Source organism: Hirundo rustica, chromosome 1, assembly GCF_015227805.2.
Source record: "Hirundo rustica isolate bHirRus1 chromosome 1, bHirRus1.pri.v3, whole genome shotgun sequence".
NCBI classification, from domain to species: Eukaryota; Metazoa; Chordata; class Aves; order Passeriformes; family Hirundinidae; genus Hirundo; species Hirundo rustica.
Genome location: NC_053450.1, coordinates 155525641 through 155551220, shown reverse-complemented (window position 1 = coordinate 155551220; position 25580 = coordinate 155525641). Strand labels below are relative to the sequence as shown.

At 53.4% G+C, this 25580-nt stretch overlaps 1 protein-coding gene across 1 annotated transcript in view; it reads right to left on the bottom strand.

Annotated features, from left to right (window-relative positions):
• Positions 1 to 25580, bottom strand: part of SMARCC1 (SWI/SNF related, matrix associated, actin dependent regulator of chromatin subfamily c member 1) — a 61750-nt gene that overhangs the window by 19520 nt on the left and 16650 nt on the right. Inside the window, 13 exon segments of the mRNA XM_040059057.2 lie at positions 5849 to 6010; positions 7103 to 7361; positions 12470 to 12529; positions 14163 to 14276; positions 14490 to 14643; positions 15620 to 15733; positions 19140 to 19211; positions 19641 to 19762; positions 21578 to 21615; positions 22228 to 22287; positions 23709 to 23833; positions 24289 to 24407; positions 24773 to 24898. Coding sequence (XP_039914991.2) covers positions 5849 to 6010; positions 7103 to 7361; positions 12470 to 12529; positions 14163 to 14276; positions 14490 to 14643; positions 15620 to 15733; positions 19140 to 19211; positions 19641 to 19762; positions 21578 to 21615; positions 22228 to 22287; positions 23709 to 23833; positions 24289 to 24407; positions 24773 to 24898 — 1525 coding nt within the window.

The following is a 25580-nucleotide window of genomic DNA, read 5'->3' as shown; positions in this document are numbered from 1 at the left end:
ACGAGCTTAATGAAAACACACCCCAGAGGAACTGATCAGCTGGAGATCCGTGTCCCTGGGACAAAGGGGGAAGCCTTGGCTCTAAGGAGAGAGCTCCTGAAATCCCTTTGCCCTGCACCAAAGATGCTCTTGAACTCTCTTTGGCAGCTTTGGCTGTTGCACCCTGCAGGATGTGGCAATCAAGGAGCCCAGAATCATTAAATCTGGAATACACCTCTGAGACTGTGGAGTCCAGCCTGTGACTGACCCTCCCCTTGTCCCCAGCCCAGAGCTCTGAGTGCCACCTCCAGGAATTCCTGGGACACCTCCAGGGATGGGGAATCAAACCTCCCTGGGCAGCCTCTGCTGATATTTCACAACCTTTCCATGGAGAAATTCCTCCTGATGCCCAACCTGAGCCTCCCCAGGACAACCTGAGGCCGTTCCCTCTCGTCCTGTCCCTTGTTCTCTGAACGAAAGGACGTTTCTTAGGTCAGGAAGAGGCAGATGGTTGTGAGCCACCACAGCACACCTCTCAAGAGGGAAAAACCACTGGGAGATGAGGAATCACCCCCTCTGCAAGCCCCTCTTTCCACCTGAACCAGCAGGTATTCCTTTTCTATGGAATTTCGTTCCGTTGTGCACATTCTCCCCGCAAACACTGAGCCCTTCTTCCTAACACGTGAACTTGGAGCTGATTTCTGCCCGAGCCCAGTGACTTCAGAGAGAACTTCAATGGACTTCGGGTCAACGAGGAAACCTGTGCCACATCTCCCTGCTGAGACTGCCCTGCGCTACCAAAGAGATGCAGAGGCAGCAGATCCGGAACCTCCGCTGCGGTGAGAGGAACAAACAAAGCCCTGCACACAAAAGCACGGTCACCTGCCTGAGCTTCAGCTCAGCAAACAGCTTAAGGCGCCCTCCAGACAGCCCGGGCTCCTCTGCCTGCACTGAGGCAACACACGGCCTGTCACAGCCAGGCTGGAATATTAATATTTAATGGAGAGGAAATACACGATAGCCGTGGAAATACCCCAGCTCTGGGCGCGATAACGCTGCCCTTACCTAAACCATCATTTACATTTATTACACAATAAATCAGGGCTGCACAGCTCTGCTCGTGCCTCACACGGCCTGGGGGCTCAGCCTCCATGGGGAGCTGGGAAAGCCACAGGAATTCGGCAGGAGAGGACTGAGGGGCTCAACCCCCTCACCCCGTGGTGCAGACCCAGCCCCCAGGACACCCCCAAAGCTAAGGAGCACTCCAGAATCCACTGGTTTAGTTCCCATCACCTCAGAGTTCTCCCCCTGGAGAGCAGGGGAGAGATCTCCCTGCCAGACATGACAAATAACTGGGTGCACGTGCCCTCCTTGTGTGAGTTGGGAATGACTCAAACCCAGCCACAAAACAGAAAATGCCACCTCCACTGGTGTTTACAGGTGTGGGGATGCAGGAAATCAAAGCACCATCCCCTCCCTCACTGGCAGAGCCCCCAGGATGGGGGACAGTGGAAATCCTTGCTGGAGGAAGGCCTGAAACGCTCGAGTAGCTCCAACACAGCCCCCCCAGAGGCTGCCTTGAGAAATCAGTGTCGTTAACCACCTCTGCAAAGACACTGACTACGACTTCCTAGAAATGATTAAACGCCACAGGTGTGCTGGATCTTCCCTTTCCCTGGATCCTTGCTGGATCTCCCCTTTCTCTGGATCCTTGCTGGATCTCCCCCTTCCCTGGATCTCCCCTTTCCCTGGATCCTTGCTGGATCTCCCCTTTCTCTGGATCCTTGCTGGATCTCCCCTTTCCCTGGATCTCCCCTTTCCCTGGATCCTTGCTGGATCTCCCCTTTCCCTGGATCTCCCCTTTCCCTGGATCCTTGCTGGATCTCCCCTTTCCCTGGATCTCCCCTTTCCCTGGATCCTTGCTGGATCTCCCCTTTCCCTGGATCCTTGCTGGATCTCCCCTTTCCCTGGATCTCCCCTTTCCCTGGATCCTTGCTGGATCTCCCCTTTCCCTGGATCCTTGCTGGATCTCCCCTTTCCCTGGATCCTTGCTGGATCTCCCCTTTCCCTGGATCTCCCCTTTCTCTGGATCCTTGCTGGATCTCCCCTTTCCCTGGATCCTTGCTGGATCTCCCCTTTCCCTGGATCTCCCCTTTCCCTGGATCCTTGCTGGATCTCCCCTTTCCCTGGACCCTTGCTGGATCTCCCCTTTCCCTGGACCCTTGCTGGATCTCCCCTTTCCCTGGACCCTTGCTGGATCTCCCCTTTCCCTGGACCCTTGCTGGATCTCCCCTTTCCCTGGATCTCCCCTTTCTCTGGATCCTTGCTGGATCTCCCCTTTCCCTGGATCCTTGCTGGATCTCCCCTTTCTCTGGATCCTTGCTGGATCTCCCCTTTCCCTGGATCCTTGCTGGATCTCCCCTTTCCCTGGATCCTTGCTGGATCTCCCCTTTCCCTGGATCCTTGCTGGATCTCCCCTTTCCCTGGATCCTTGCTGGATCTCCCCTTTCCCTGGATCTCCCCTTTCCCTGGATCCTTGCTGGATCTCCCCTTTCCCTGGATCTCCCCTTTCTCTGGATCCTTGCTGGATCTCCCCTTTCCCTGGATCCTTGCTGGATCTCCCCTTTCCCTGGATCCTTGCTGGATCTCCCCTTTCCCTGGATCCTTGCTGGATCTCCCCTTTCCCTGGATCCTTGCTGGATCTCCCCTTTCTCTGGATCCTTGCTGGATCTCCCCTTTCCCTGGATCTCCCCTTTCCCTGGATCCTTGCTTGCCCCCCTGGGGTCGTTCTCACCGACACAGCTGCACAGCACTCTGTGTTCCACAGCCTGCACCGGGGCAGGACTCGGAAAAGTCTCAATATTTATTGTGTGTTTAAAAACCTTAGAGCAGATTGTCCAGAGACAATCCTCCTGGAGCCCTGGCAGTGCCCAAGGCCAGGCTGGACACTGGGGTTTGGAGCAGCCTGGGTCAGTGGAAGTGTGCCAGCTGTGGCAGGGGTGGCACTGGGGGGCATTTGGGGTCCTTCCAACCCAAACCTTTCTATGACTCTATGAAAGCAGGAGACAGAGTCCACCACGCTCACCACAGCATCTCCTCCTAACTCCACCGAAGCCTCACTTTATCAACTTAAAAGGAATTATCACCAGCTTTTAAAAACCCTAACAATGGAGACTTAGAAGAGGAGATTCCTGGGTATTAACTTAAGCTCCTCCAATCTGTTCCAGTCATTTTCCCTTTTCACATTCCATATTGACTACAATTCACTGATAATAAACAGTTTTAAGATTATTACCGAGCTCTGGTATAATTTGATTTTTGAAACACATCAACTAATGAACTTTAATTCTAGTACGGAACCTTAAGCAGATACTTTTATTTCTCCAGAGTTGCATTTAAATATAAAATCGGCGTTCTGGGATTCCATTAGAGAATGGACAGAGGGAATGGCTTTGAAGAGAAAGAGGGCAGGGTTAGACTGGACACTGGGAAGGAACTGTCCCCCGGGAGGGTGGGCAGGCCCTGGCACAGCTGTGGATCCCTGGAAGCGTCCAAGGCCAGGCTGGATGGAGCTCCCCTGGGACGGTGGAAGGCGCTCCTGCCACGGCAGGGGTGGCACTGGATGATCCTGGAGGTCCCTTGCACCCCAGCACCCCTGGATTCCATGAGTGTAACAGGCAGTGAGGTGCCATTCCCACCTGCAAGCCCGTGCGGATGTTCTCATCCCCGCCCAGCCGCTCTGAGGTACGATGCCCCGGAGCCCCAGCACGGAGGCCCGTGGGACAAGCTCTGCCACGGACACTCGGGGGCCCTGTGCCCAGCTCCGGGGGGTGCGAGGCACCGCAGATTGCTGAGTGACCCAGTTCACTCGGGCTGAGCAGCTCCCCCAGGGAGAACCATCTGCTCCTGCCCTCATTTATTCCATTAGTCACAGCCCAGTACAAATCGCATTAACGCCGCCGGGGCAGGGCCGCGCCCCAGCTCCCCACGCAGAGCTAACCACGGGGTGGGCTCTGCCCTGAGAGCCCCAACACCACTGCCAGCACCTCAGAGTCCCCACTTCCAGCTTGGGCCCCAAGTGTCGCAGAGAAAGGGCCAAAAAGGGCCAACCTGCAATGGGGAAACTCAAAGCTGCCAGTGAGTTACAAGGGGTCACGTTCAGAACACCAGGAAACGGCCCCAGGATGCGCCAGGGGAGGCTCAGGGTGGACACCAGGAGGAATTCCTTCGTGGAAAGGGTTATTAAATACTGGCAGGGGCTGCCCAGGGAGGTTTGCAGTGCCCATCCCTGGAGGTGTGCCAGGGATTCCTGGAGGTGGCACCCAGAGCTCTGGGCTGGGGACAGGGTGGGGATCGGGCACAGCCTGGACTCTGTGACCTTGGAGGGCTTTTCCAGCTGAAACGATCCTGTGAAGTCCTGAACACCTGTACTGGGAGAATATGGGAAAGGGGCACAAAGACTGCAAGAAAAACTTAACTTTAGCTGACCTTATTTTAGAACAACTGTGAAACCAAACTCAGCCCCAGCCGGAGTAACACGGAGACGTGGTTTATAGCTGACTTGTCAATAAACCCCAAAGCCTTGTCCTTCCAGCAGTGCCTGCTGTCAGCTCTGAGGGACAGGGAGCAGCAGATACCCCAGATGTTTCTCTCCCCTCTCCAGCACGCAGTGCACGCCGCCCCAAAGCACCGAGCTGCCCCGTGGCAAGTCTGTCCCGCCGAGCGCGGAACTGAGCCGTGTGAGAAGGGCTGAGCGCTTTGTTCGCTTCTTCCCTAATTAAAACCCATCTCGGGTGATTTAAATGGCGCGTTGCAATCTGATTTACCGGGTGGTTTTGCAATGGACATTAGGTGCTATAAATAGCGGCCCTCCACGGGGAGCAGTTGGTAACTGAAGAGCCCCAAACACGGCCCCCTGTGCTGCCAGCCCCCGTCTGGCACCTCGCTCGTGTCCCTGCACGGGGTGACAGCAGGACAGCCCTGCAATGCAGGAGCACGTCCCAAATCCAGCCTCCCAGTCAGGCTCCAGCACGTCCTGCTCAGCTCCACCCGAAGCCAGACGTGCCTCTTCGCATCCAGTCGCTAAATTCACTAAAATCGTTTGTGATGAGCTGAACAAAGCAGGAGCCAACGGGCCTGAGAGGAGAATAACAGTGCCAGGATGGGAGATCTGTAACCAAATGAGCAAAGTCTGAGACAGCGGCGGGGTTGGAGTAAACTGTGCCTGCTCCTCCTGCTGGGGAGAGCCACCAGGGGCCAACGGAGAGGGGCTTCACTTCCCAGGGAGCTGCTTTGACACTCCAGACTAAGGAGGAACCAGTCTGCACCAGCCAGGGTTTCAGAGAAGAGACTGAACAGCAGAGTATTTGCTGAATGTGATAAAAAATGAAACCAGGGCTTGGTAACACACGCAGCTAATGCCCGGCAGAATTCCAGCCCAGCCAGAGGCAGGACTGGATTATCATGTGCCAGCTCATCAGGAATTCCTCTCCTGCTGGGTCCACAGTGAGCAACACACTGAGCACCAGAGTCACCTCAGAACTCACTGCCCAAACCCCTCAGCTTGCTTTAACACCACAAAGGCAGCGTCCTCCAGCACCCCAACTAATGAAATATCCTGCTCTGGTACTTTTGGTCAGTCCCCTCAGTGCACCCCGAACAACAGCATTCCCACACAGAGAGCAGAAAAACAAGCTCCTAAAACTCCAGGTAGTCCTAAATCCCTTAGTTGAGTGTCCAAGCGAACCCCGCAGCGAGCAGAACAACCTCCTCCCTGCCCACAGCTCCCATCTCCTGCTGCAGGTGAGTTCAGGGTTTCTCTGACCCCGAGGAAAGCCCAGCTGCAGCACTGCGGGGGATGCGCACTCACCCATCTTCTCGGGCTCCTCGGGGCCGGTGCCGGCGATGCAGCTGCTCTCCAGGCCGTAGGTCGGATCCACCTTCCCTGAGGCTCGAGCTGCTTCCTGCACTTTCTTCACGTGGGCTTCCACCAGCTCCAGGGGCACCTCCTCTCTGACCCGGGAGAACTCCTCTGGGGGACACCACGCACAAAATGAGACATTCTGGGGCTTCTGCAGCAAATTAAGTCAGGTTTTCCCTGACGGGTGTGCAGGTGAACCCTGGGACAAAGGGAATTCTCCCGTATCTGAGCTCCCTGCTGTCACACGGGGTGGCTGATTTTTGTCTCTGGGATGTGGTAGAGAAGAGTCTCTTCCCAATTACATAAAATTGTGTTTTATGTGGAAAAACAAGGACAAACTTGAACTCTTTTATCAAGTGGACACATCCAACGCCCACTCAAGACTTGAACCTTCTAGCGGAACTGTCCCTGCCCTTTGCAGGAGGTGGAACAGGGGGTCCCTTTAAGGTCCCTTCCACCTCAGTCTGGGAACTCTAGGATCTCTGGCAAACAATTTCACACAGGTAGAACAGGAGAACTGCAAGGCTCACACTGAATTTACCCAGAGCTGCACTGGTGATGGTGCTCAGAGGAACACCAGGTGCAAACACAGCAGCAGTGAGGGCAGAGGGAAGCCCCAGCCATTCTCAGGCACTCAGGGGCCTTTTGGAGCCACTCACACTTCACACAGCCTGGTGGGGTTGGGACCCCTGGAGATCACCCAGCCAGGGTCACCTCAGCAGGGCCACGGGGATGTGTCCAGGTGGGTTTGGGGTGTCTCCAGAGAGGGAGACCCCGGGATGCCCTGGGCAGCTGTTCCAGGGCTCTGCCCCTCCATGGAAAGAGGCTCTTCCTCCCTGCTGTGCTTTGGTTTGTGGCTGCTGCTCCTCGTGCCGTGTGTGGCACCACTGGGCAGAGCCTGGCACCGTCCCGTGCCAGCCCTTGGGGAGATTTGTGCGCATGCTGGGCTCCCCTGAGCCTGCCCAGGCCCAGCTCCTGCACTCTCTGCTCACCAGAGACGCTCCAGGGCCCTGAAACATCTCCTGGCCTCTGCTGGAGCCTCCCCAGCAGCTCCAGCACCGAGCAGCCCCGAGCCGGCCGGGAGAGCCCAGCTGCGCCTCCAAGGGGGTTTCAGGGCAGCAGAACACCAAGGTGGGGAGAGCAGAGCTCGTCCCTCACACCCTGTCCCCCCAGCCCCCGCGTTCCTCTCCTCCCCGGCCGTACCCAGCGCGGCCTTGGCGGCGGCCGAGGCCACGCGCGGATCCACCACGGAGGCCAGGAAGGCCACGGTGCTCATCACGGGGTTGCCCGACTGGCTGAAGGGCACGGGCTGGTACGCCAGCGGCCCCAGCGAGGCGTCCGAGTTCTCCAGGTACGGGTCCTCGATGGGCAGGCGCAGGAAGTGCAGGATGCACTCGTCCTGCGTGCGGCTGCCCACGTGCTCCGACACCTTGTTCCAGTCGTCCTTGTACATCTCCAGGGCCTGCAAGAGGGCAAAAGGGTTTTTCCATACTGGATTTACTGGGGGATGGAGCAATAAATGCGGGTCAGACCGATGGACGAGGATGTTTAATTCTTATCTCTGTCACAGTCTCATGAGCTGTGAGTTCTGCTAACAAAGTGAAAATGGCTCTGTCTCTAACTCTTCATGAGGACTTTTAAGCACAAACTGTCCAATTACGAGATGACACCTGAATTATTTTCACTTTTAACCCAATCTCCAACCACCCCTGGCCCGCAGTGCGGATTTTTCTGCCCAGTTCCAAAATCCCACCCAGAGCCGTGGAGAAGGAGGTGAAAAAGAAGGACTCAGCCTCTGCCCTAAATCCTGCATCCTGCTTTATCTCTGTTCCTGCATTCCGAACCCTCCGGCTCTGAGTTTTGCACCCTGTGCTGTCACACACTTCTACTGAACTCCACAGCCACAATCCCAGCACTGTCACTCCATTTTGGGAGCTGTTCCACGGCCTCAGGTCAGTGCAGGGTTTGCTCAGGGGTCAGAGCCTGGAGGCACAGAAATCCTGGAATTCCCAGTGCCCAGGGTTCCAACACCTGACAACTACTAAAAATGCTTTGGGGTTTTTTTCTGGTATCAAAATTATCTGCATAAGAAATTTGAGAATTTCCCTGGGGTATCAGTGACGTTGAAGCTGCAGGGATCATCACAGGAGTGGATGCTGCTACTGCATCAGAAAGAATTGTCAGAAGAACTGGGATTTACCAATATTTGCACAGGAGGTGTTTCCTCGTTTTGCTTCCATGGAGAACTAAATCTGCTTTTCCCACCAAGTCTCAGAATTCTTTCCTTCCCACCACTCCCCCCAAGGGCTCTGGCGTTCCCTCCCTGAACACAGGAAGCTCTTTGGGGCAGGAACAGGATCTGGCTGTGATGGTGAAACCCAGCCTTTAGTTCCAGCAGATGTTATGGAAGTGGAAAAGCATCGAACCAGGGGAAAAGAGGGAGATCTATCCCACATCCCGAAGCCAGGAGAGATCAGCTCTGCAGGAGCTGTGCACCTCTGTGTGATTCCTGATACCATCGGGGCTAACAAACCATTGCTGGCTAAATAAGGCACCTGATAAAGTCAGAACTTCCAGATGATATCAAAGACATCATTCTGAACTTCAGTCATTTTTAAACTTCCTCAAGAAGAGTCTTCAAACAATTCAACAGCAATGAGCTACTGAAGGCGCTGCAGTGGTTCCTGAAAAACCAGCACATTAATCCTGTAAAACCCTCCAAGTCACAGCCTAATAAATTATTACTCCTTAGCAAGCCATTTTTTTTCCCTGAAAATTGTTTTAGCGAAGCATCTGGACAGTATAAAAGAAATACTGACATATCCTGATTCATTAACTTTTACATTTCTGAGAGGATTCACGGTGCACTCACCCAGAAAAGGCAAAAACCCATTTGAGCTTCTGCAAAAAGATGTTCAATGCGAAAATGAGTCTTTCCCAAGTAAATGTCTCCCACAAGGCTGAGAACTCCCAGAAATCTCAACTTTGCAGGCTGACTTTACTCTCAGACAGGGAGGGGGAACTCGGAGCTGGGCTGGATGTGCCAAGGAGCACACGGGGGAGAGCAGAGCACACAGCGCTCCTGCGCCGGCTTCCAGCACTTCCCAGGGGCAAGGGCAAGAGCCAGACTGAGCCACCAGCCTGCAGCTCACAGCTCCTCTCCACCTGGGAAGGGCCCAGAACACCCAACAACTCCTATGGAACACAAGGCAGGGCTGGATGGGGTTTGGAGCTACCTGGGATAGTGGGAAGTGTCCCGCCCTGGGGCCCTTCCAAACACACTGCTGTCTTCAGAGCAGCTCTGGAGGAAAAGCGTTTTCGTATTTGTTCAGTCACAACAGAAGCTCTGAGAATTCCTCAAGGACAAAATATCGACCAGCTCATGGCCCCCAGGCACTCTGTGGTTGCTGAGGGTCAGCTGAGGTCCTGAAAATGCTCCTGGTTTGCAAAGATGTGGAACCAGACTGGCTACAAGGACAGATAATTCAATCCAAAAGCACCAGAGACCCAACACAGATCAATCTGGAGAAAAAGGCCCAAGCTGCCTCAGTGGGCAGCACTTCCCCGAGTGACTCAAGCTTCAACCTGGCTGAAGTTCTCTCTCCCAGCCAGGTGTCACTTGGCTGGGAGGGAGAAACCCCCCAGTGTACCCCCAGAAGGGCTCTGGCTCCCTGCTCCTCCCCTTCCAGCAGCAGTGGGATCAGTAGGAACGGCCCCGTGGAGCTCAGGGGTGGGGAGAGCACCCAGGAGCTGCAGCAATGCCGTGAGCAGAAACAGGACTGCAGGAAACAGCGGGAAGCCGACTCAGGGGAGGGTTAGGCTGGACATGAGGAAGGATTTTCACCCAGAGCGTGGCTGGGCACTGGGACAGGCTCCCCAGGGAAGCGGTCACAGCACCAAGCATGACAGAGCGCAGGAAACCTTTGGCCAGCACTCTCAGGCACTGGTGTGCCTCTTGTGCAGAGCCAGGAGCTGGGCTCCATGATCCTGATGGGCCCCTTCCAACCCAGCAAATTCTGCTGATGCTTTAAGTTTTATCCTCCTGTACCAGGTGCAGCTCTGAGCTCACAGCCAGGGTCACTCAGCTCTCTGCACATAAAACAAATCCTGCTCCTGCTGCACACCAAGGACACCTGGGACAAGTGCTCAGCCCAAAAGCACAAACAACGGTGGCTGGAGGGAGAAAACAAGAAGGATGGGACTGCAGAACCTGGAGCTGGAATTGGACAACGAAACCCCAATGTGCAAATGGACCAAAACTTATCAAAGTGTGAGACCTCGTGAGTGTTTGTCCATTTTGGGTGTGTCCCTGGCCAGGCCCTGTCCTGCCCAAGGTGTACCTTAAAGGCCTTTTAGTAAATCTCTGCTTTATTCTCCAGCTCTGCCCAGTCTCTGTTCCAGCTCAGCCTTCCCAAGGCACCACTGTGATCCTAATTCCCAGTTCAAGACCCCGAGCAGCTCCAGGAGGGTTTGTGAGAGCTCCAGGGGAGGAGCCCTCGGCTTGGGAATGACCCTGGGACAGGCTGCTCTGGTCCCCACCACGGCAATCAACATTCCCCAGCCCTGCTGAGCCCTTCTCCTGCCCCCTGGCATCTTCCAGGGCTGGAGCAGATGAGAAGGAGATATTTATTCTCTGCTCAGCCTTTATTTCCCTCTCCCTGATTTCAGCTCTGGGCCCTCGGTCCCTGCCTCCATTTCTAACCCCACTGGCACACGAGAGCAGCTGTGCTTCTCAACCCCCAGATTTCTGCTTTCTGCTCCTTCTCCTTCTGTCGCTTTCCTGCCAGACAAACCCTCGCTGGCAATAAATGTCCTTCCTAAAAATAGCTGAGAACGCGTTTAACTCTGCCTGAGCCGTGCAGGGAGGGGGGCTCGGCGAGGAAAACTCTATTTCCTCCCCCAAATGATTCAGTCAACAGGCAGAAGGCCAATAATTATTTCAGATACGATTTATTATCTGGAACTTCACGGCCTATCTATCTGCCCAAAGCTACCCCGAGGATTTAATTGGACTGAGCTGGCTTGTTACAGCTGAATTGCTTATGCTTGAACTGATATACTCTTTGCTGATTTATTCACAGAGCAAGTCCACGAGAAAGGAGGAACAAAAACATTACTAATTTAAACTCATTAGACAGAATTGCAATCTCAAAGCTTAGTGGGGGTGGGGTTTGGTTTGTTTTAAACACAGAATGTGGCACCGGGCTACAACGTGCAGTGTATGACCAAAAGCTAAAAACAGACAAACCAATGGATTTTAAATAATAATACCATTAATATTAAATATTTAAATAATATATTTCAATAAATCAAAAAAGGAAGAAGTCAGTATATCAAGGCATTAGCCTTGTTTCTCCTTACATGAATGCCATGGAAAACAGCTGTTTACACCCTATAAGCAAAATGTTTTCCATGTGCCAGTAGAAAAATATTGGCTAAACAGTGAATATCAACCTAAAATAAACAGGGAAAAAAGGGAGATTTTGGCTGTTTGATGACCACACTCCATATGTGTGAAGACTGAATCACAGCTGCTGATCTGGCACTGACACAGGTCCGTCCTCCAGGCTTTTCCCCAGGAAATTAACTTTTCAATGGGTTTATTGACACATGGGAAGACAAAAAAGCTGAAACAACCAGGCAATTGCAGTTTGCTCTGAGCTCTGTAAATAAAACAAAAAAAAAACCCCAAAAACCAGAGCCACAAACTGGAATTCTCAGAACTCTGAATTACTTCCAGAGAAAGAAATCAGCCATGTAGCATCAGGAAAATGTTCTGTGGGGAGAAGATCTTTTCTCTGCAGGAAGTGGCAGCACCTGACATTATTTCAGGCCACTGAGATTCTTCTGCTGAAGCAGAGAGAAACAACTGCCCTGATGTGAGAGCTCAGAGGCCTCTGCAGCTCCTGGGGAGGGTTCCAGCCCCACTGCCATTCCAGGAGATCCAACCGTCCCCAGAGCTTCACTTGAGGCCACCTGGGGACACCAGCCTGCCTCATGGAATCATCCCAGGGATTTTTTTTTTTTTTGCAGATTTCCAGAAAAAGCTCAAAGAACAGCCCAAGTGCAGCTACAGGGAAAACGAGGAGACAGATGGGATAAGGAGCTACCAAAGAACTTCCCATCTCCGTGGCCTCAGCTGCTCCTCAACTTCAGCTTCTAAAATGAGCTGTTTCCCTAAGCTAAGGCATGGCTCAGAAATTAAAATTTCCAAGCGTTTATCTGAGTGCCAGGTAAACCCTTCCCTGAACTATTTACCACTGTTTGAATTATTGACATTATTTCATACCGTCAGCGAGTCCTGCTGAACGAAAACACCTCTCTGCACTGCAAAACCCGCTCGTGACTTCTACAGAGTTCTTAAATGCTTCATTTCTGGCTTGCAGGTGCAAGTTAGAACCAAACCTTAGCCACAGGCAGCCCCTCTCTCACAGAGATGCTCCTGCCATCTCCTTCTGGTAGCAACACTCTTGTAGCCACAACAGCAGTTGTCATCCAACTCCAAAAAACGCACACGTGGGTTTTTAAAGCCTGAACTACCCCTCCCTTCGGCCTGGCCCAAGAACTCACCTCTAACAGCAGCAGCGTCTCCTGCTCTGTCCATTCTCTGCCAGCACTTGCACCTTTACTCTACAAAAGACAGGAGGGGAAAAAGATAATTAAAAAAAAAAAGGTGAAACACAGGACTTCCTGCACAAAACCTTGCAGAAGAAAACACTGAGGAGGGAAGGGGAAGAAGCTGTGATTTGATCCACTCAAACCTCCAGCTGAGCAGCCCCTGGTCACCCCACGGGGGTCCATGTGATTGACTCCTGGGGGTTACACATCCCAACCCCCCACCACACCTCCCTGAGCTAAAGCAGAGGGATCCCAAGGACCTGCACACACAGCAGAGAGGGTTTTATTGAAAAATAAACCCCCTCTGAGTGCTGAAGGCAGAGTGGGCTGGTGTAAAGTAAGTTAATTTATCTCCAAGTTCATCAGTAACTCAGCAGAGAAATAACAGCTCTTTACAGGGGGATGAGCTATGTGAGAAGAGAGTAATTCCAGCAGGGTTATCTGCACATCCAGCTATCACCTGCTCCAAGGGCTGCTGCCCCCAAATCTACACCTCCTGGTAAACTGCTCAGATTGGATCCAAAATTGCAAGTTCCTGGTGAAGCTTCCCCTCCTGTGACACCCTGACCCAGCACAAAAGCAGCTGGGACCTGCTGCTAAGGAACATCAGCAGCCCTGGATGGCTCCGTGCTAGACTGAAAGGAAGAGGCTATTTAGGATAATAAATGTTATCTCCAGCGGCATTTCAAACAGCTCATTAACCCCCAGAGAACATTAATCAACGTGAGTCACCCAACTGCTGCTCTCCACAGCCAAAAGCAAACAGGGAAATCTGCCAACGAACCTGCCCCGGCTCACAGCTCCCGTGAACAGAGCCAGAGCCCAGAACCAGCAACAGACCCATCGATCTGGAGAATATTTATAACTCCCTCAACAAGTGAAAAAGTCAATCCATGAAGTGGGAGATGGAACCAGCCCCACAAAAGTACCTCTGGACCTGGTCTGGGTTTGTAAAGGGTGGTCTGAAGCGGTAAATAGCTTTTAAATAGTTTTATTTGAGGTTTAACCAGTGACCTCTGAGGACAATGAGCCAACGACATGGATTTAGCCTGATGCCACCCAGGAGGGCACTGTCCAGCTCTGGAGATTCCCAATTCCCCCTGGAGGCCGTGCTGAGGCACCGTGGCACTCCCCCAGCACCGCGGGGACACGCAGGAGCAGGGAGAGGCTGTGGAATCAGCACAGCACGGCGGTGACGGGGCCCAGTTCAATTATCCTGCGTAACTCCGCAACGACAGCGCCCAGAGGTCCCCTGCACCCCCGGGACACCAAACCAGCGGGAACTGGGGCTCTTTGTCAGCCTGGAAAACAGGAGGGGCAGAGATGCTGCTGGAAGCTCTCTGTGTCCGAAAGCACTGCATGGGCTGCTGATGCTGAAGCGCTCCAGCAGGACGTGGAGGGACACAACGAGTCTGGCATGCGAGGGCTGACGGCGTGCACCGCTCTGGGAAGCTGTCCATGACTTTATTCCCAGAAAATCACAATTCCAGCACAACCTCCCACCGCAGTGTCCCGCACAGGGGTGGAAGCCATCGAAACCAGGAGCGCAGAGGCAGCACAAATCACCTCAGAGACACAGAGGGGGGGACACACGAGGAGTAACAAAGCTCACTGCGAGCCGTAGGGACGATCCCAGCACACTTGCCTTGGCCAAAGTCTTTTTGGAGTAGATGTCTGTGCGAAGGCCAAAGTTCTGCAGGTCGGTTGGCTTCTCCTTGTTTTTCTCAGGGAAGCTCAGCATCTGCTGGGCAGCTGGAACCTGGGAACAGAAGTCACAGGGGAAAGGGGAGAGGGGCAGGAACCGAGAGTTATCCGACACTCCACAGAACACGGACCGCACAGAGAAGCCAGAGCGGAGTCTGAGACATTCCAACACAAGTGTGAGCAGCGTGTGAGCGGCTCTGCACAGAAGTGCCCACGTGCTGGCCTGGAGGGGGACAGCCCCCCGGGGCAGAGCGAGGACCCGGCTCACCTGCGGGGTGCGGATGTGCAGCGGCATCAGCCCCGAGGGGGTGTCAGCCAGCACGTTGAAGTGGGGCGTCGGGGGGGGCCCCATGGCCATGGGGCGGCTCTCGGGATCCACCTGGTAGTTGATGAGCCCCCACTGCTCCAGGAAGGCGTGGACCCTGAGAACAAGGGCGCAGATGCAACCTCTGCCGCCAAAGCTCCGCTCGCGCTTCGTGCGGGAGGTGACCAAGGACAGAGCTGATGTTCCTGGAGCAAACCCAGCCCAGGAGCTCCTCCAGGGCTTCACGAATCCCAAACAGCAAAGCAAACCCCAGAGCAGCCCTGCGTGCACACCTGAGGGCACTGCTGTGTAAATCAAAGCCTGACTGCGTCCAGCTCTGGGCCACAAAGACCCTGAGGGGCTGGAGCGTGGCCAGGGAACGGAGCTGGAGCCCCAGCAGAGGCTGAGGGAGCTGGGAAGGGCTGAGCCTGGAGAAAAGGAGGCTCAGGGGGTGGTGGAACTTTAGACATTTAAAATTTGGGGTTCTAGTGTACAGCAATATATGTAAGTTAAGATAGAGGATTTTAAGTGTTGCCTAAGTTTGGGGTTTTTTTTTAATGAGTTTAGGTAGTGTTTTGTAATTGGGTGAAAAAGGTTCGTATCATGGGTTTTGGATGGTTATTATTGAGCTAAAAGCATAAATAATATAAGTGTTATTTTGTTATTAGGGGATTATTGCTTAAACAACCTCAGAAAGAGTTGGAAGGACTCCATTCCACCTTCACTTTCTAAGAGCTCCCAAAATCCAAAACCCTCACACGGGGGGATCTGCACAGCTCGTGACAGGAGGGGACAGCCGGGGGGGCTCTGGGAACAGGGAACAGGGACAGGAGCAGAGGGAACGGCCTCAGCCCGGGCCAGGGGAGCTCAGGGTGGACAGCAGCAGGGATTTCCCCATGGAAAGGATGCTCAGATCTCAGCAGGAGCTGCCCAGGGAGGTGACCTAGAGGCATCCCAGGAAAGCCTGGATGTGGCACTCGGTGGGGATGGGGCATGGGCTGGACTCAGCCTTAGGAGAGCTGCTCCACGCTGCTGCTGCTGGCTGGAACCTCCAGCAGCTCCGCTCCCCACGCCCAGAGCCCCCCGTGCATCACCTCATGACGGCGCAGACGTCCCCGGTGAGGTTCCTCCTGCAGGCCGTGCTGGTCAGGTACTCCTGCGGGTTCAGCCGGTACGTGTCGATCATGAAGTTCCTGTAGGCCAGGTATCTGCAACACAGCAGACACCGAGCTGTGTGCGCCCACCCCGGCACGGCGCGGCGAGGGGATGTCAACGTCCACCCGTCACCCACGGGGAAACGCCGGCAGAGCTCCCGCTGCTGAGCCAGCACCGAAGAGGTGAGCGCAGCTCACGCTCCTCCAGGCCCTTTCGTTCCGGGTTTTCCCCCGTGTTTGGATCAGCTGCACGTGGAAACGCGTTTAGATTGTGAATCACGCCATTATCTGTTGCGACTCGGTCACTGACCGAATGCTCCCGCAACAGAGCGGAGGCTGCAGGGTGAAAATAACGGGGTCTGGTCTTCACACTGGAACAGGATAAATAATCCTTGTGCATCCCTGTGTGAAGGGAAAGAGCTGCACAGAAAAGCAGAAGTGGATGGGCACTGCTGTGGCTGCGTGTGGAGCTTTTAACGGACAGAGGGGTGAGGCAGGAAAGGCTGGAGAACAGCAACACGGAGAAGAAAAGATCCGTGAAAAGCACAGGACAAGAGCCCAGAGCCAGCACAGCTGGAGCAGAAACAATCCCTGAGAGATTCCCCCGTTTCAGCGAGTTTCTGGAATACACCGATGCTTCCTAATACAAATTGTCCTGAAGAAAATAAAATTATTGATAGCCCTGCCCCCGAGAGGGAACAAAGCCCATCTGCCAAAGCCAGGCTGGCACCATCCAGGCTGGATGGGGCTTGGAGCAGCCTCCAAGCGACCCTGCCCATGGCAGGCAGGTGGAATGGGATGGGCTTTAAGGTCCTCAGGTACCCAAACTATCCCAGGATTTTATCCAGTGCAAAGCTGTGTGTAAAACAGTGGTTTTAAAGCAGATTTCTGCCTCTGGAAAATTCCAGGGGGGAATGTTTCACATGCGGTGTGTGAAGCAGCTGGGAACCAAAAATATAAATCATCCAGGCAAGGCCTGAGCAGGCAGATGCTGCAAGCACATGTCCCTGCCAAAATCCCACATCTTCCTCCTGACCAAATCATGTGTGCAACTGCCTGGAAGAAAATTGCTGGAGTAGGTGTTTGGCTCCGTGTGGGATGTTTGGGAGGCAAGAGACAAAAAGGAGCTTCTTCCACAGAGGAACACTGAGGAACATTGCTGAATGCTCCAGGGGAGGAGGGGGAGAACCTGCCCAGGAACGGGTCTTGGCTGCAGAGATTAGTATTTATTAGCAGAGGTCACATCACGAGGTGCAGAGAGAAAAAAGACAGAAATGTCCCCAGGTTTATTCTGAGATGGTTTTGAGCCGTGACACGACCCATCAGCTAAACGCTGGCAGCAGTGAGAAGAGAAGTCAAGCAGGATTTAGCTCACGCCCTTTTGAGGCAGGGCCCACCCCAGGCACTGCTGTCACAAGGAGGAACCCGTGGGAGCTCCTCACACACGCTGTTTTGGCCTGAACACCGAGCTGCAGGCGACACATCTCCCTTCAGAGGGACGGGCCTCCTTCCAGCTCAAAGGAAAACACAAAGCCAGGAGCACGTGCTACCCCTACACCCCCAAAGGGCACCAAAAGCAGAACTGCAGGATGAGATGGGCATGGGAGGAGCCCCCAGCCCGCTGCTCTTGCGGGCAGCGCCCAGGAGGAGCAGCAGGAGCACTGACGGTGTGATGCCAGCTGGAGAAGGGCACCTGGGCCTGCACTGACAATCACAGGGAGAGAGATCCAGGAGAGAAACACTCCTTCCACACCCCAGCTGCCTGCTGCCCCCCACTCAGAGAAACCCCCAAAGAACAAGTTCCTGGGCAGCAGAACTGCGGGGACAGAGTCAGTGCTGGGTGGACTTTGGAACAAACCCACTTTGGAGTGGCAGAAGAGGATTCTTCCAGCCCCCTGTGCCCCCAGGCCACGCTGGGGCTCTGGGATCCAGCTGGGGTTACTCTGCACTCACACAGGCAGAGGAGCTGTGACCAAGGACTGGAAATCCTCGGGGGTGCCAGGGGGTGTCTGAGCCAAGCTCCTACTCCAGCCATGAATTTTCACCAGGTTTCTCAGGGCTTTGTCCAGGAAGGCCTGAAGGACTCCAAGGAGGGGCAATCCCAACGTCCCACACCCCATCCCAGTGCCTCATCTTGTTCAGAGTTCCAAACTCCCCTTTTCCCGAGCCAGAACCTGCTGTTTCTGCCCTGTCAGGCTCAGTGACAGCCTGGCTGCACCCCAGGGACCTCCTGGGCCAGGGGACAAACACCACGAGGGCCCCAGGAGAAAGGACAGGGTCTGATTTCTGTTTATTTATCAGGCCTGAAGCATCACAGACCAACGGCCACACCTGAGCCGGGAGATTCCAGCACAAGGACAACCCCTGCAGGAGTTCTCCTCCCCAGGCTGGGAGAGCTGGGAATGTTCCCCTGGAGAGGAGAAGGCTCCAGGGAGAGCTCCAGGGCCTGGAGGGGCTCCAGGAGAGCTGCAGAGGGACTGGGGACAAGGGCTGGAGGGACAGGACACAGGGAATGGCTCCCAGTGCCAGAGGGCAGGGATGGATGGGATGTTGGGAAGGGATTCCTGGCTGGGCTGGAATTCCCACAGCAGCTGTGGCTGCCCTGGATCCCTGGCAGTGCCCAGTGCCAGGCTGGACAGGGTTTGGAGCACTCTGGGACAGTGGGAGGTGTCCCTCCCACGGCAGAGGATGGCACTGGGTGTTTTTTTAAGGTCCCTTCCAGCCCAAACCATTCTGGGATTCCATGGAATGCTGTGTATGAGAAATGAAGGGCCCAGATGACATTGGGACAATGAGACACCTCAAACACTTCCTTTGCTACTTGATTAAAAAACACCTTCTAAAATCCCCCAAAGCCGCTTTGTGACCAGGCCAAGGTGACCCCAGCCAGGCCAGTCCCACTGCCCACACTGACCAGCACACACTGGTGTCCAAATCCAGCAATTTTTGGGGTGAAATCTCAGGTTTTAGGATCACTTTCAAAGAAACAAGCATATTGACCATCCTTCCTTTATCCACGGCCTTTCAAGATCACTCTGAATAACCAAACTCAAAACAGGAATTCACTCCACAGCCTGAGACAGGAGCTGCAACGCGTGGAAATACAGAAATACAGCGTGGCATGAGGAGAGAGGGAGGAACAAAGAGCATTATTCCACTTCTACCCTTTCATGACACCTGAACAGGACTTCGGGAAGTCGATCACATCTCGTAGCACACAGAGCTCAAGAACTTGTTCCAGCATTACTTGGGGAAAGCAGTTTTATTCTACCTGGATAACCGCTGGTAAATACCACTCGGACGTTTAAATTTTTACCCTACCACGACAACACGCAAACATTGGCTCTGTCCCTCTTTCAGGCCCTTCAGGAAGTATCAGCCTCACACACCCAGCTGTGCCCACAGCATTTCTGGAGGGGGAAGCTCCTTTATCCTGCCCACATTCCCAGGTTTTACTCACATTTCTGGAGTCTTGGACTTGTTTTTGCCGTTGAAGAATTCCGGAAGCGCGCGACGTTCAATCACGTGGATGCTGCAACAAAACCGGTTCAGGCCTCAGACCCTGACACAGCCCTGATTCCCAGGGAGGATTCCAGGCTGCAACAAACATCCTCCCTCTAGAACCAGTGACTTCCCCTCAAAGTCAAGTTCTGAAGAGAAATAAAAAGGCTTTGGGCGGTCGGGACAAACACAGAACGGTCACACAGAGACCAGAGAAGGGAGAAAGGAATTAAGGTGGGAATTGGAGGGAAACCAACGCCAGCAAATAACCGCTGAGGAGGCAGAGTGAAAAACCTCTGCTGCTTGAAATGCTCCTCCTCATTCCCTGTCCCTGAGAACGGATTTCAACACGAAACCACGGGAAGCACACCTAAACAGGAGTCCCTCCCTTCAGCTCCCAGGTGAATTATGAGCAAATAAAAGCGAGTGCAGCCTCCCCCAGCCCCCAGCCCCCTCTCACCAGTTGTAGTCGAACCAGGAGGCGTAGCTGGGGATGATGATGTGGTTGGTCTGCTCGGTGACATTGTCCTCCCCCGGGTCCATGGAGCGGCTCTGGTCACCCTTGTTGGGGTCCTCGTCCTCCTGGGGCGCAGGGGGGACACGGCAGTGACGCGGGGGGCACGGGGGGGGCAGGACAGGAGCTGCCCCGGCCCACAGGGACCCTGTGCCACCCCCTCGAGGGGGAGAGCTCCGGTCCCTCTCTGCTGCGGCTCTGCAGCTCCAGATCCAGCAAGTGTCAACTCCTGACCCCAAACGATGGCCAGGAGGGCACAGAGTCAACTCCTGACCCCAAACAATGGCCAGGAGGGCACAGAGTCAACTCCTGACCCCAAACGATGGCCAGGAGGGCACAGAGTCAACTCCTGACCCCAAATGATGGCCAGGAGGGCACAGAGACAACTCCTGACCCCAAACAATGGCCAGGAGGGCACAGAGTCAACTCCTGACCCCAAATGACAGGGAGGAGGGCACAGAGTCAACTCCTGACCCCAAATGACAGGGAGGAGGGCACAGAGTCAACTCCTGACCCCAAACAATGGCCAGGAGGGCACAGAGTCAACTCCTGACCCCAAACAATGGCCAGGAGGGCACAGAGTCAACTCCTGACCCCAAACAATGGCCAGGAGGGCACAGAGTCAACTCCTGACCCCAAATGACAGGGAGGAGGGCACAGAGTCAACTCCTGACCCCAAACGATGGCCAGGAGGGCACAGAGTCAACTCCTGACCCCAAACGATGGCCAGGAGGGCACAGAGTCAACTCCTGACCCCAAACGATGGCCAGGAGGGCACAGAGTCAACTCCTGACCCCAAATGATGCGCAAAGAGGGCACAGAGTCAACTCCTGACCCCAAACAATGGCCAGGAGGGCACAGAGTCAACTCCTGACCCCAAACAATGGCCAGGAGGGCACAGAGACAACTCCTGACCCCAAACGATGGCCTGGAGGGCACAGAGGAGGCAGCCAGACAGGCTCAGGGCACAAGAGGAGCTGCACAGAACACCTCAGGTGCTGTTTGAGCAAGGTTAAAAATAACCAAGTCCCACAGGCAGGCCCTATAAGGAGCCAGAGGTATCAATAATGGATCTTTATCTGGGACTGAGCCCCCCCAGAAGACAAGAAGGTATCACTCTGAACACATTCAGTGACCTGACAACTGTGCAAAATAGCGCCTGGCACGCCACAGACGCAATGCAACACAGAAAGTACCCCTGCAGCTCTACTGAAATGGTCAGGAAGCCAAAGCAGGGTTTAGATTTAGTCCTAAAACCTAAAAAACAAAACAAAACACCAAACAAACAAACAAACAAAACCACAAAAAAACCCACAACAACAAAAACAAAACAAAAACAAAACCAAACCAAAAAAACCACAACAAAACAAAACAAAAAAAAACCCACAACAAAAGAACCAAACCCCCTGAAAAATGCTTCTTGGAAAATACTTGGCATCTGTCTCCTCACTCTCCTTTTTAACGCACTAGATTTAAAAATACCAAGTAGTCCCACCGAATCTGGAGAGGTTTACAACACCAAACCCTCGACCCTGCAGTAACTGATTGCATCTCAGAGGTGACCGGAAAATGAGTGCAGGGGAAGTTAGCGAGGGCGAGATGAGGATCTGGACAGGACACAGGGAATGACTTTGAAGGGATGGGACATGGGGAGGAGATCCTCCCTGTGAGGGCAGGATGGGATCCCCAGAGCAGCTGTGGCAGTGTCCCGGGCCAGGCTGGACACCTGGAGCAGCCTGGGACAGCGGGAGGTGTCCCTGCCATGGCAGGGGGGGCACTGGGCATTTGTTGGGGTTTTTTTTAAAGGTCCCTTCCAGCCCAAACCATCTGGGATTCTACAATCTCAGCTGTTACCAAGTTTAGGAAGAAGCAGGCGCTGTTACCTTTCCTCCAGTCGCCACTGTCTCCTCATCCTGCTCATCTGAAAGGGAAAACCACGGAGAATTACACCAATAAACTCATGTAAACGCCCGCGAGCCCTTCCAGCAACACGACTGTTCCTCTGGAAAGAACATTTCATCTCCTTTGGAAGGGAAGGGAGAAGGGAAACAAAGAGGATCCCACATCACTGAAGCAACTGCACCTTCACCCATCCCAGCCCAGGGAACAGGTGAGAATGCAGAGAAAGGATAATTAGAATTTCTCAACCCTTCAGAATCCATAATTAATCACTCCCTTTCCCAGAGTCCTAGGTGACTCTTGTATAATAAGACATGGGATATGAGTTTGTGTCTCATGTCAAAGCCCAGCAAAGCTCGGGGAACCTGTGATTTACCCTGAAAAATTAAAAATCTGCTAGAAAAGAGCTCGTATGTCATATTGAAGAAATAAAAATAACAATAGCCTACGAGGGAACAGCCCTGCAGTGAAAAGGAGAGCTGGCACACTGGAATTTTAGTATGTATGAAATATGAATTAATTCAATAAAATAGCCGAACTAGATATTGCTGTTTAAACAGAGAGATTTAGAAATATTCAGAATCCATTTTAAGGGCCCGAGGGAGAGGCTTGGGGCAGGGGGGAGAGGCTTTACCCAGGTCTGCCACGGTTCCTCCTTTCACGGGCGTGTTCTCACTGTCCTTCTTTGGGTTCACTGCAACAACAGGGAGCGATGTGAGAGCAGCAGACAGGGAACTCTCCAGCCTGGCCTGATTTCCCTGCGCCCTGCTGCAGTTCAGGAGTTCACTGGCGCTTGTTTGTCCCATTTCCCTGCATTTCCAGCTCCACACAAAGCAGGATCTGCCCAGGGTAACCCTGCACCTCCCCAGCTGTCCAACACACAGCAAGGCTCTGGCAAATCCAAACCAAGGAACACCCTGGTGGAGAGACTCCCAAAATAAAATACTCTGGTCTCAAGGATGCAGAAGGACCTGTCCAACACACAGCAAGGCTCTGGCAAATCCGAACCAAGGAACATCCCAGTGGAGAGACTCCCAAAATAAAATACTCTGGTCTCAAGGATGCAGAAGGACCTGTCCAACACACAGCAAGGCTCTGGCAAATCCAAACCAAGGAACACCCCCAGTGGAGAGACTCCCAAAATAAAATAATCTGGTCTCAAGGATGCAGAAGGACCTGTCCAACACACAGCAAGGCTCTGGCAAATCCAAACCAAGGAACATCCCAATGGAGAGAATTCCAAAATAAAATAATCTGGTGAGAAGGATGCAGAAGGAGCTGTCCAACACACAGCAAGGCTCTGGCAAATCCAAACCAAGGAACATCCCAATGGAGAGACTCCCAAAATAAAATAATCTGGTCTCAAGGATGCAGAAGGAGCTGTCCAACACACAGCAAGGCTCTGGCAAATCCAAACCAAGGAACACCCCCAGTAGAGAGACTCCCAAAATAAAATAATCTGGTGAGAAGGATGCAGAAGGACCTGTCCAACACACAGCAAGGCTCTGGCAAATCCAAACCAAGGAACACCCCCAGTAGAGAGACTCCCAAAATAAAATAATCTGGTCTCAAGGATGCAGAAGGACCTGTCCAACACACAGCAAGGCTCTGGCAAATCCAAACCAAGGAACATCCCAATGGAGAGACTCCCAAAATAAAATAATCTGGTCTCAAGGATGCAGAAGGAATCCTTCTTCCCAGAATTATTACTGCCCACACCAACACTTCCCTGAAAAGGACTAAAAGCACTTGAAATGTGGCACATTTTCCACTCATTTAACATCCTTCTTCTGGGGACTTGACAGGGAAATATTTTGCCCCAGAAAACTCCATTTCCCCCAGCACGAACGGGTGAAATGAAACTCTTAAGCAGACTTTGCAAATCTATTTTTAAAAGAGTCTTTTATAAATGCAGTTTTGTATTTTAAAAGGCCAAGACGAGGTGACTCTGCTGCCCTTTTCAGCTTTTACATCCCTGACTAGACAAATTCATGGGCAGAGATCACCTTGCCCCACGGCCACGGAGTATTTCCAAGATGTGACAAAACATTGACACGATTTTAATGCAGTTTCCTTTTCAACATTCAAAGAGCCCCAAGTGCCCTCGTATTTTACCATTTTTGGGAAGTACCACTTCCTCTATGTTGGGTACTGGGGTGGGATCCTCCATGTCCTTGGTGAGATCCTCCTGCTCGTCCTCTTCCTTCTGCCCCCTCCTTTTCCCATAGAGAGCTGCTTGTCTGGAACAGAGCAGACACAGGGGCTCTGCCAGATGTGCCAGGACCTCAAACCCTCCTGAAACCACCCTGGGAACAGAGGCAGAACCAGCCCCACGTCTCCTCACAGACCCCTGCTCAGGCTTCACACCTGGGAGGAGGAATTTGGATTATCAACTCACTCTTGATAAAGTTTTGTCTTATTAGAGCCCGACAGGTCCATAAACAAGACGTGAATTTTTAGCTCTGAAGTGATACCCACACATTATACCCCATAATTAAGTTTTCATTTGGGTAAAACATTGGTAGAATAAGGAATTGCACAAACTGCTCAGGAATAATCCCTCGAGCCCATCCAGAAACAATTCCAGAACCCCAGCTCACAGAGCTCCCCCCCCATAAGCACTTCTTGAATTTCTTCTTTCCCTCATTTCTTTTCACCTCCAATTCCCGGCCTCTGGAAACTTCCAGACACTCACCCTTTCTTCCCTGTCTTTTTCCTGGACTCCACAGGAGTGGGGGGCGGAGAAGGGGAATGTTTCCTTTTCCTTGTGCTGGCTGCTGCTTTCCTGTCCCTCCTCTCGGGGCTCCGCACGGGCTGGGAGGGAGCAGAGGTTTGAGTTATTCCCAAATTCTCCACCTGCAGGGCTGGGGGCTGCAGCCTTCCTTAAGCCACCCCAAAAGGGGATGCCACACTTCTCTGGGAATTCCAGCCCAGCCCCTCCCCACCCTCCCAGCCAGGAATTCCACCCCAATATCCCACTCAAATATCTCTTTTTCCAGCAGGAAGCCATTCCCTGTGTGCTGTCCCTCCATCCCTTGTCCCCAGTCCCTCTCCAGCTCTCCTGGAGCCCCTTCAGGGGCTCTGAGCTCTCCCTGGAGCCCTCCCTTCTCCAGCTCTGTGCATGCAGAGGTGAAGGACACTCCTGTCCCTGCAGGTCCCCTCAGCAGAGAACCGCTCACCTCTTCGTTCTTCATGGAGATCCTCTGGCGAAAACTCACGGATTTCCTGTTCTCATCCACCTCGTAATCCTCCTCATTCATCCACTCGTTGAACACATCAGTGTCCAAAATCCACTTGGCGTGAACCTGCAGAACAGGAGACATCCAGAGGCTGATGCTTTGTGCAGCATCAAGGACATCCCCTGAGCTTTAGCAGGTCTGAATGCCCCAACCTCTCCACTGGTCTCACACACACTCGTGGCAGTGTCACGAGCCCAGACCACAAAGGATGAACAGGAATCAGAATTCAGCCTCTGCTTTCTAGCCACTTTTAGGCCTCCTGAAGTGTGAGGTCAGTCCTGAGAGCTGCGACAGCAGCTCGGGGTTACCAGTGCTCTTTGGACGCTGAAAATTACCATTAAACCTCCTAAATGCACAGATCCCCTTGGCAGGCGTGCCACAAACACGAAAAAAGGAGAGAGAGTTGGCCATTCCCAGGAGAGACTGGATTTAAAACATCCACCTTCCGTGGCTGACTCTCACCCTCCTTACCAAACGTCAATCAGCGCAAAACCAGCACAACGTAGTTTGGTTTACACAGCTGAAAAAGCTCCTGGTGCTTTAGGGTCACTCATACAATTTAATAACGCTTCATACAAGTCTCTCTGACTATTCCTAGTAAGGTCCATACCCCCAAATCCTGCTTTCCAGTGAGTTACAGGTGTTTGAAGAAGCTCCTTCCAGCCTGTGCTGCTGTGACTCTGCAGGCCAGGAGCACACAGAGAACGCGGCCGGGGTGACACAGGGAGCACAGAGCCAACACCCAAGC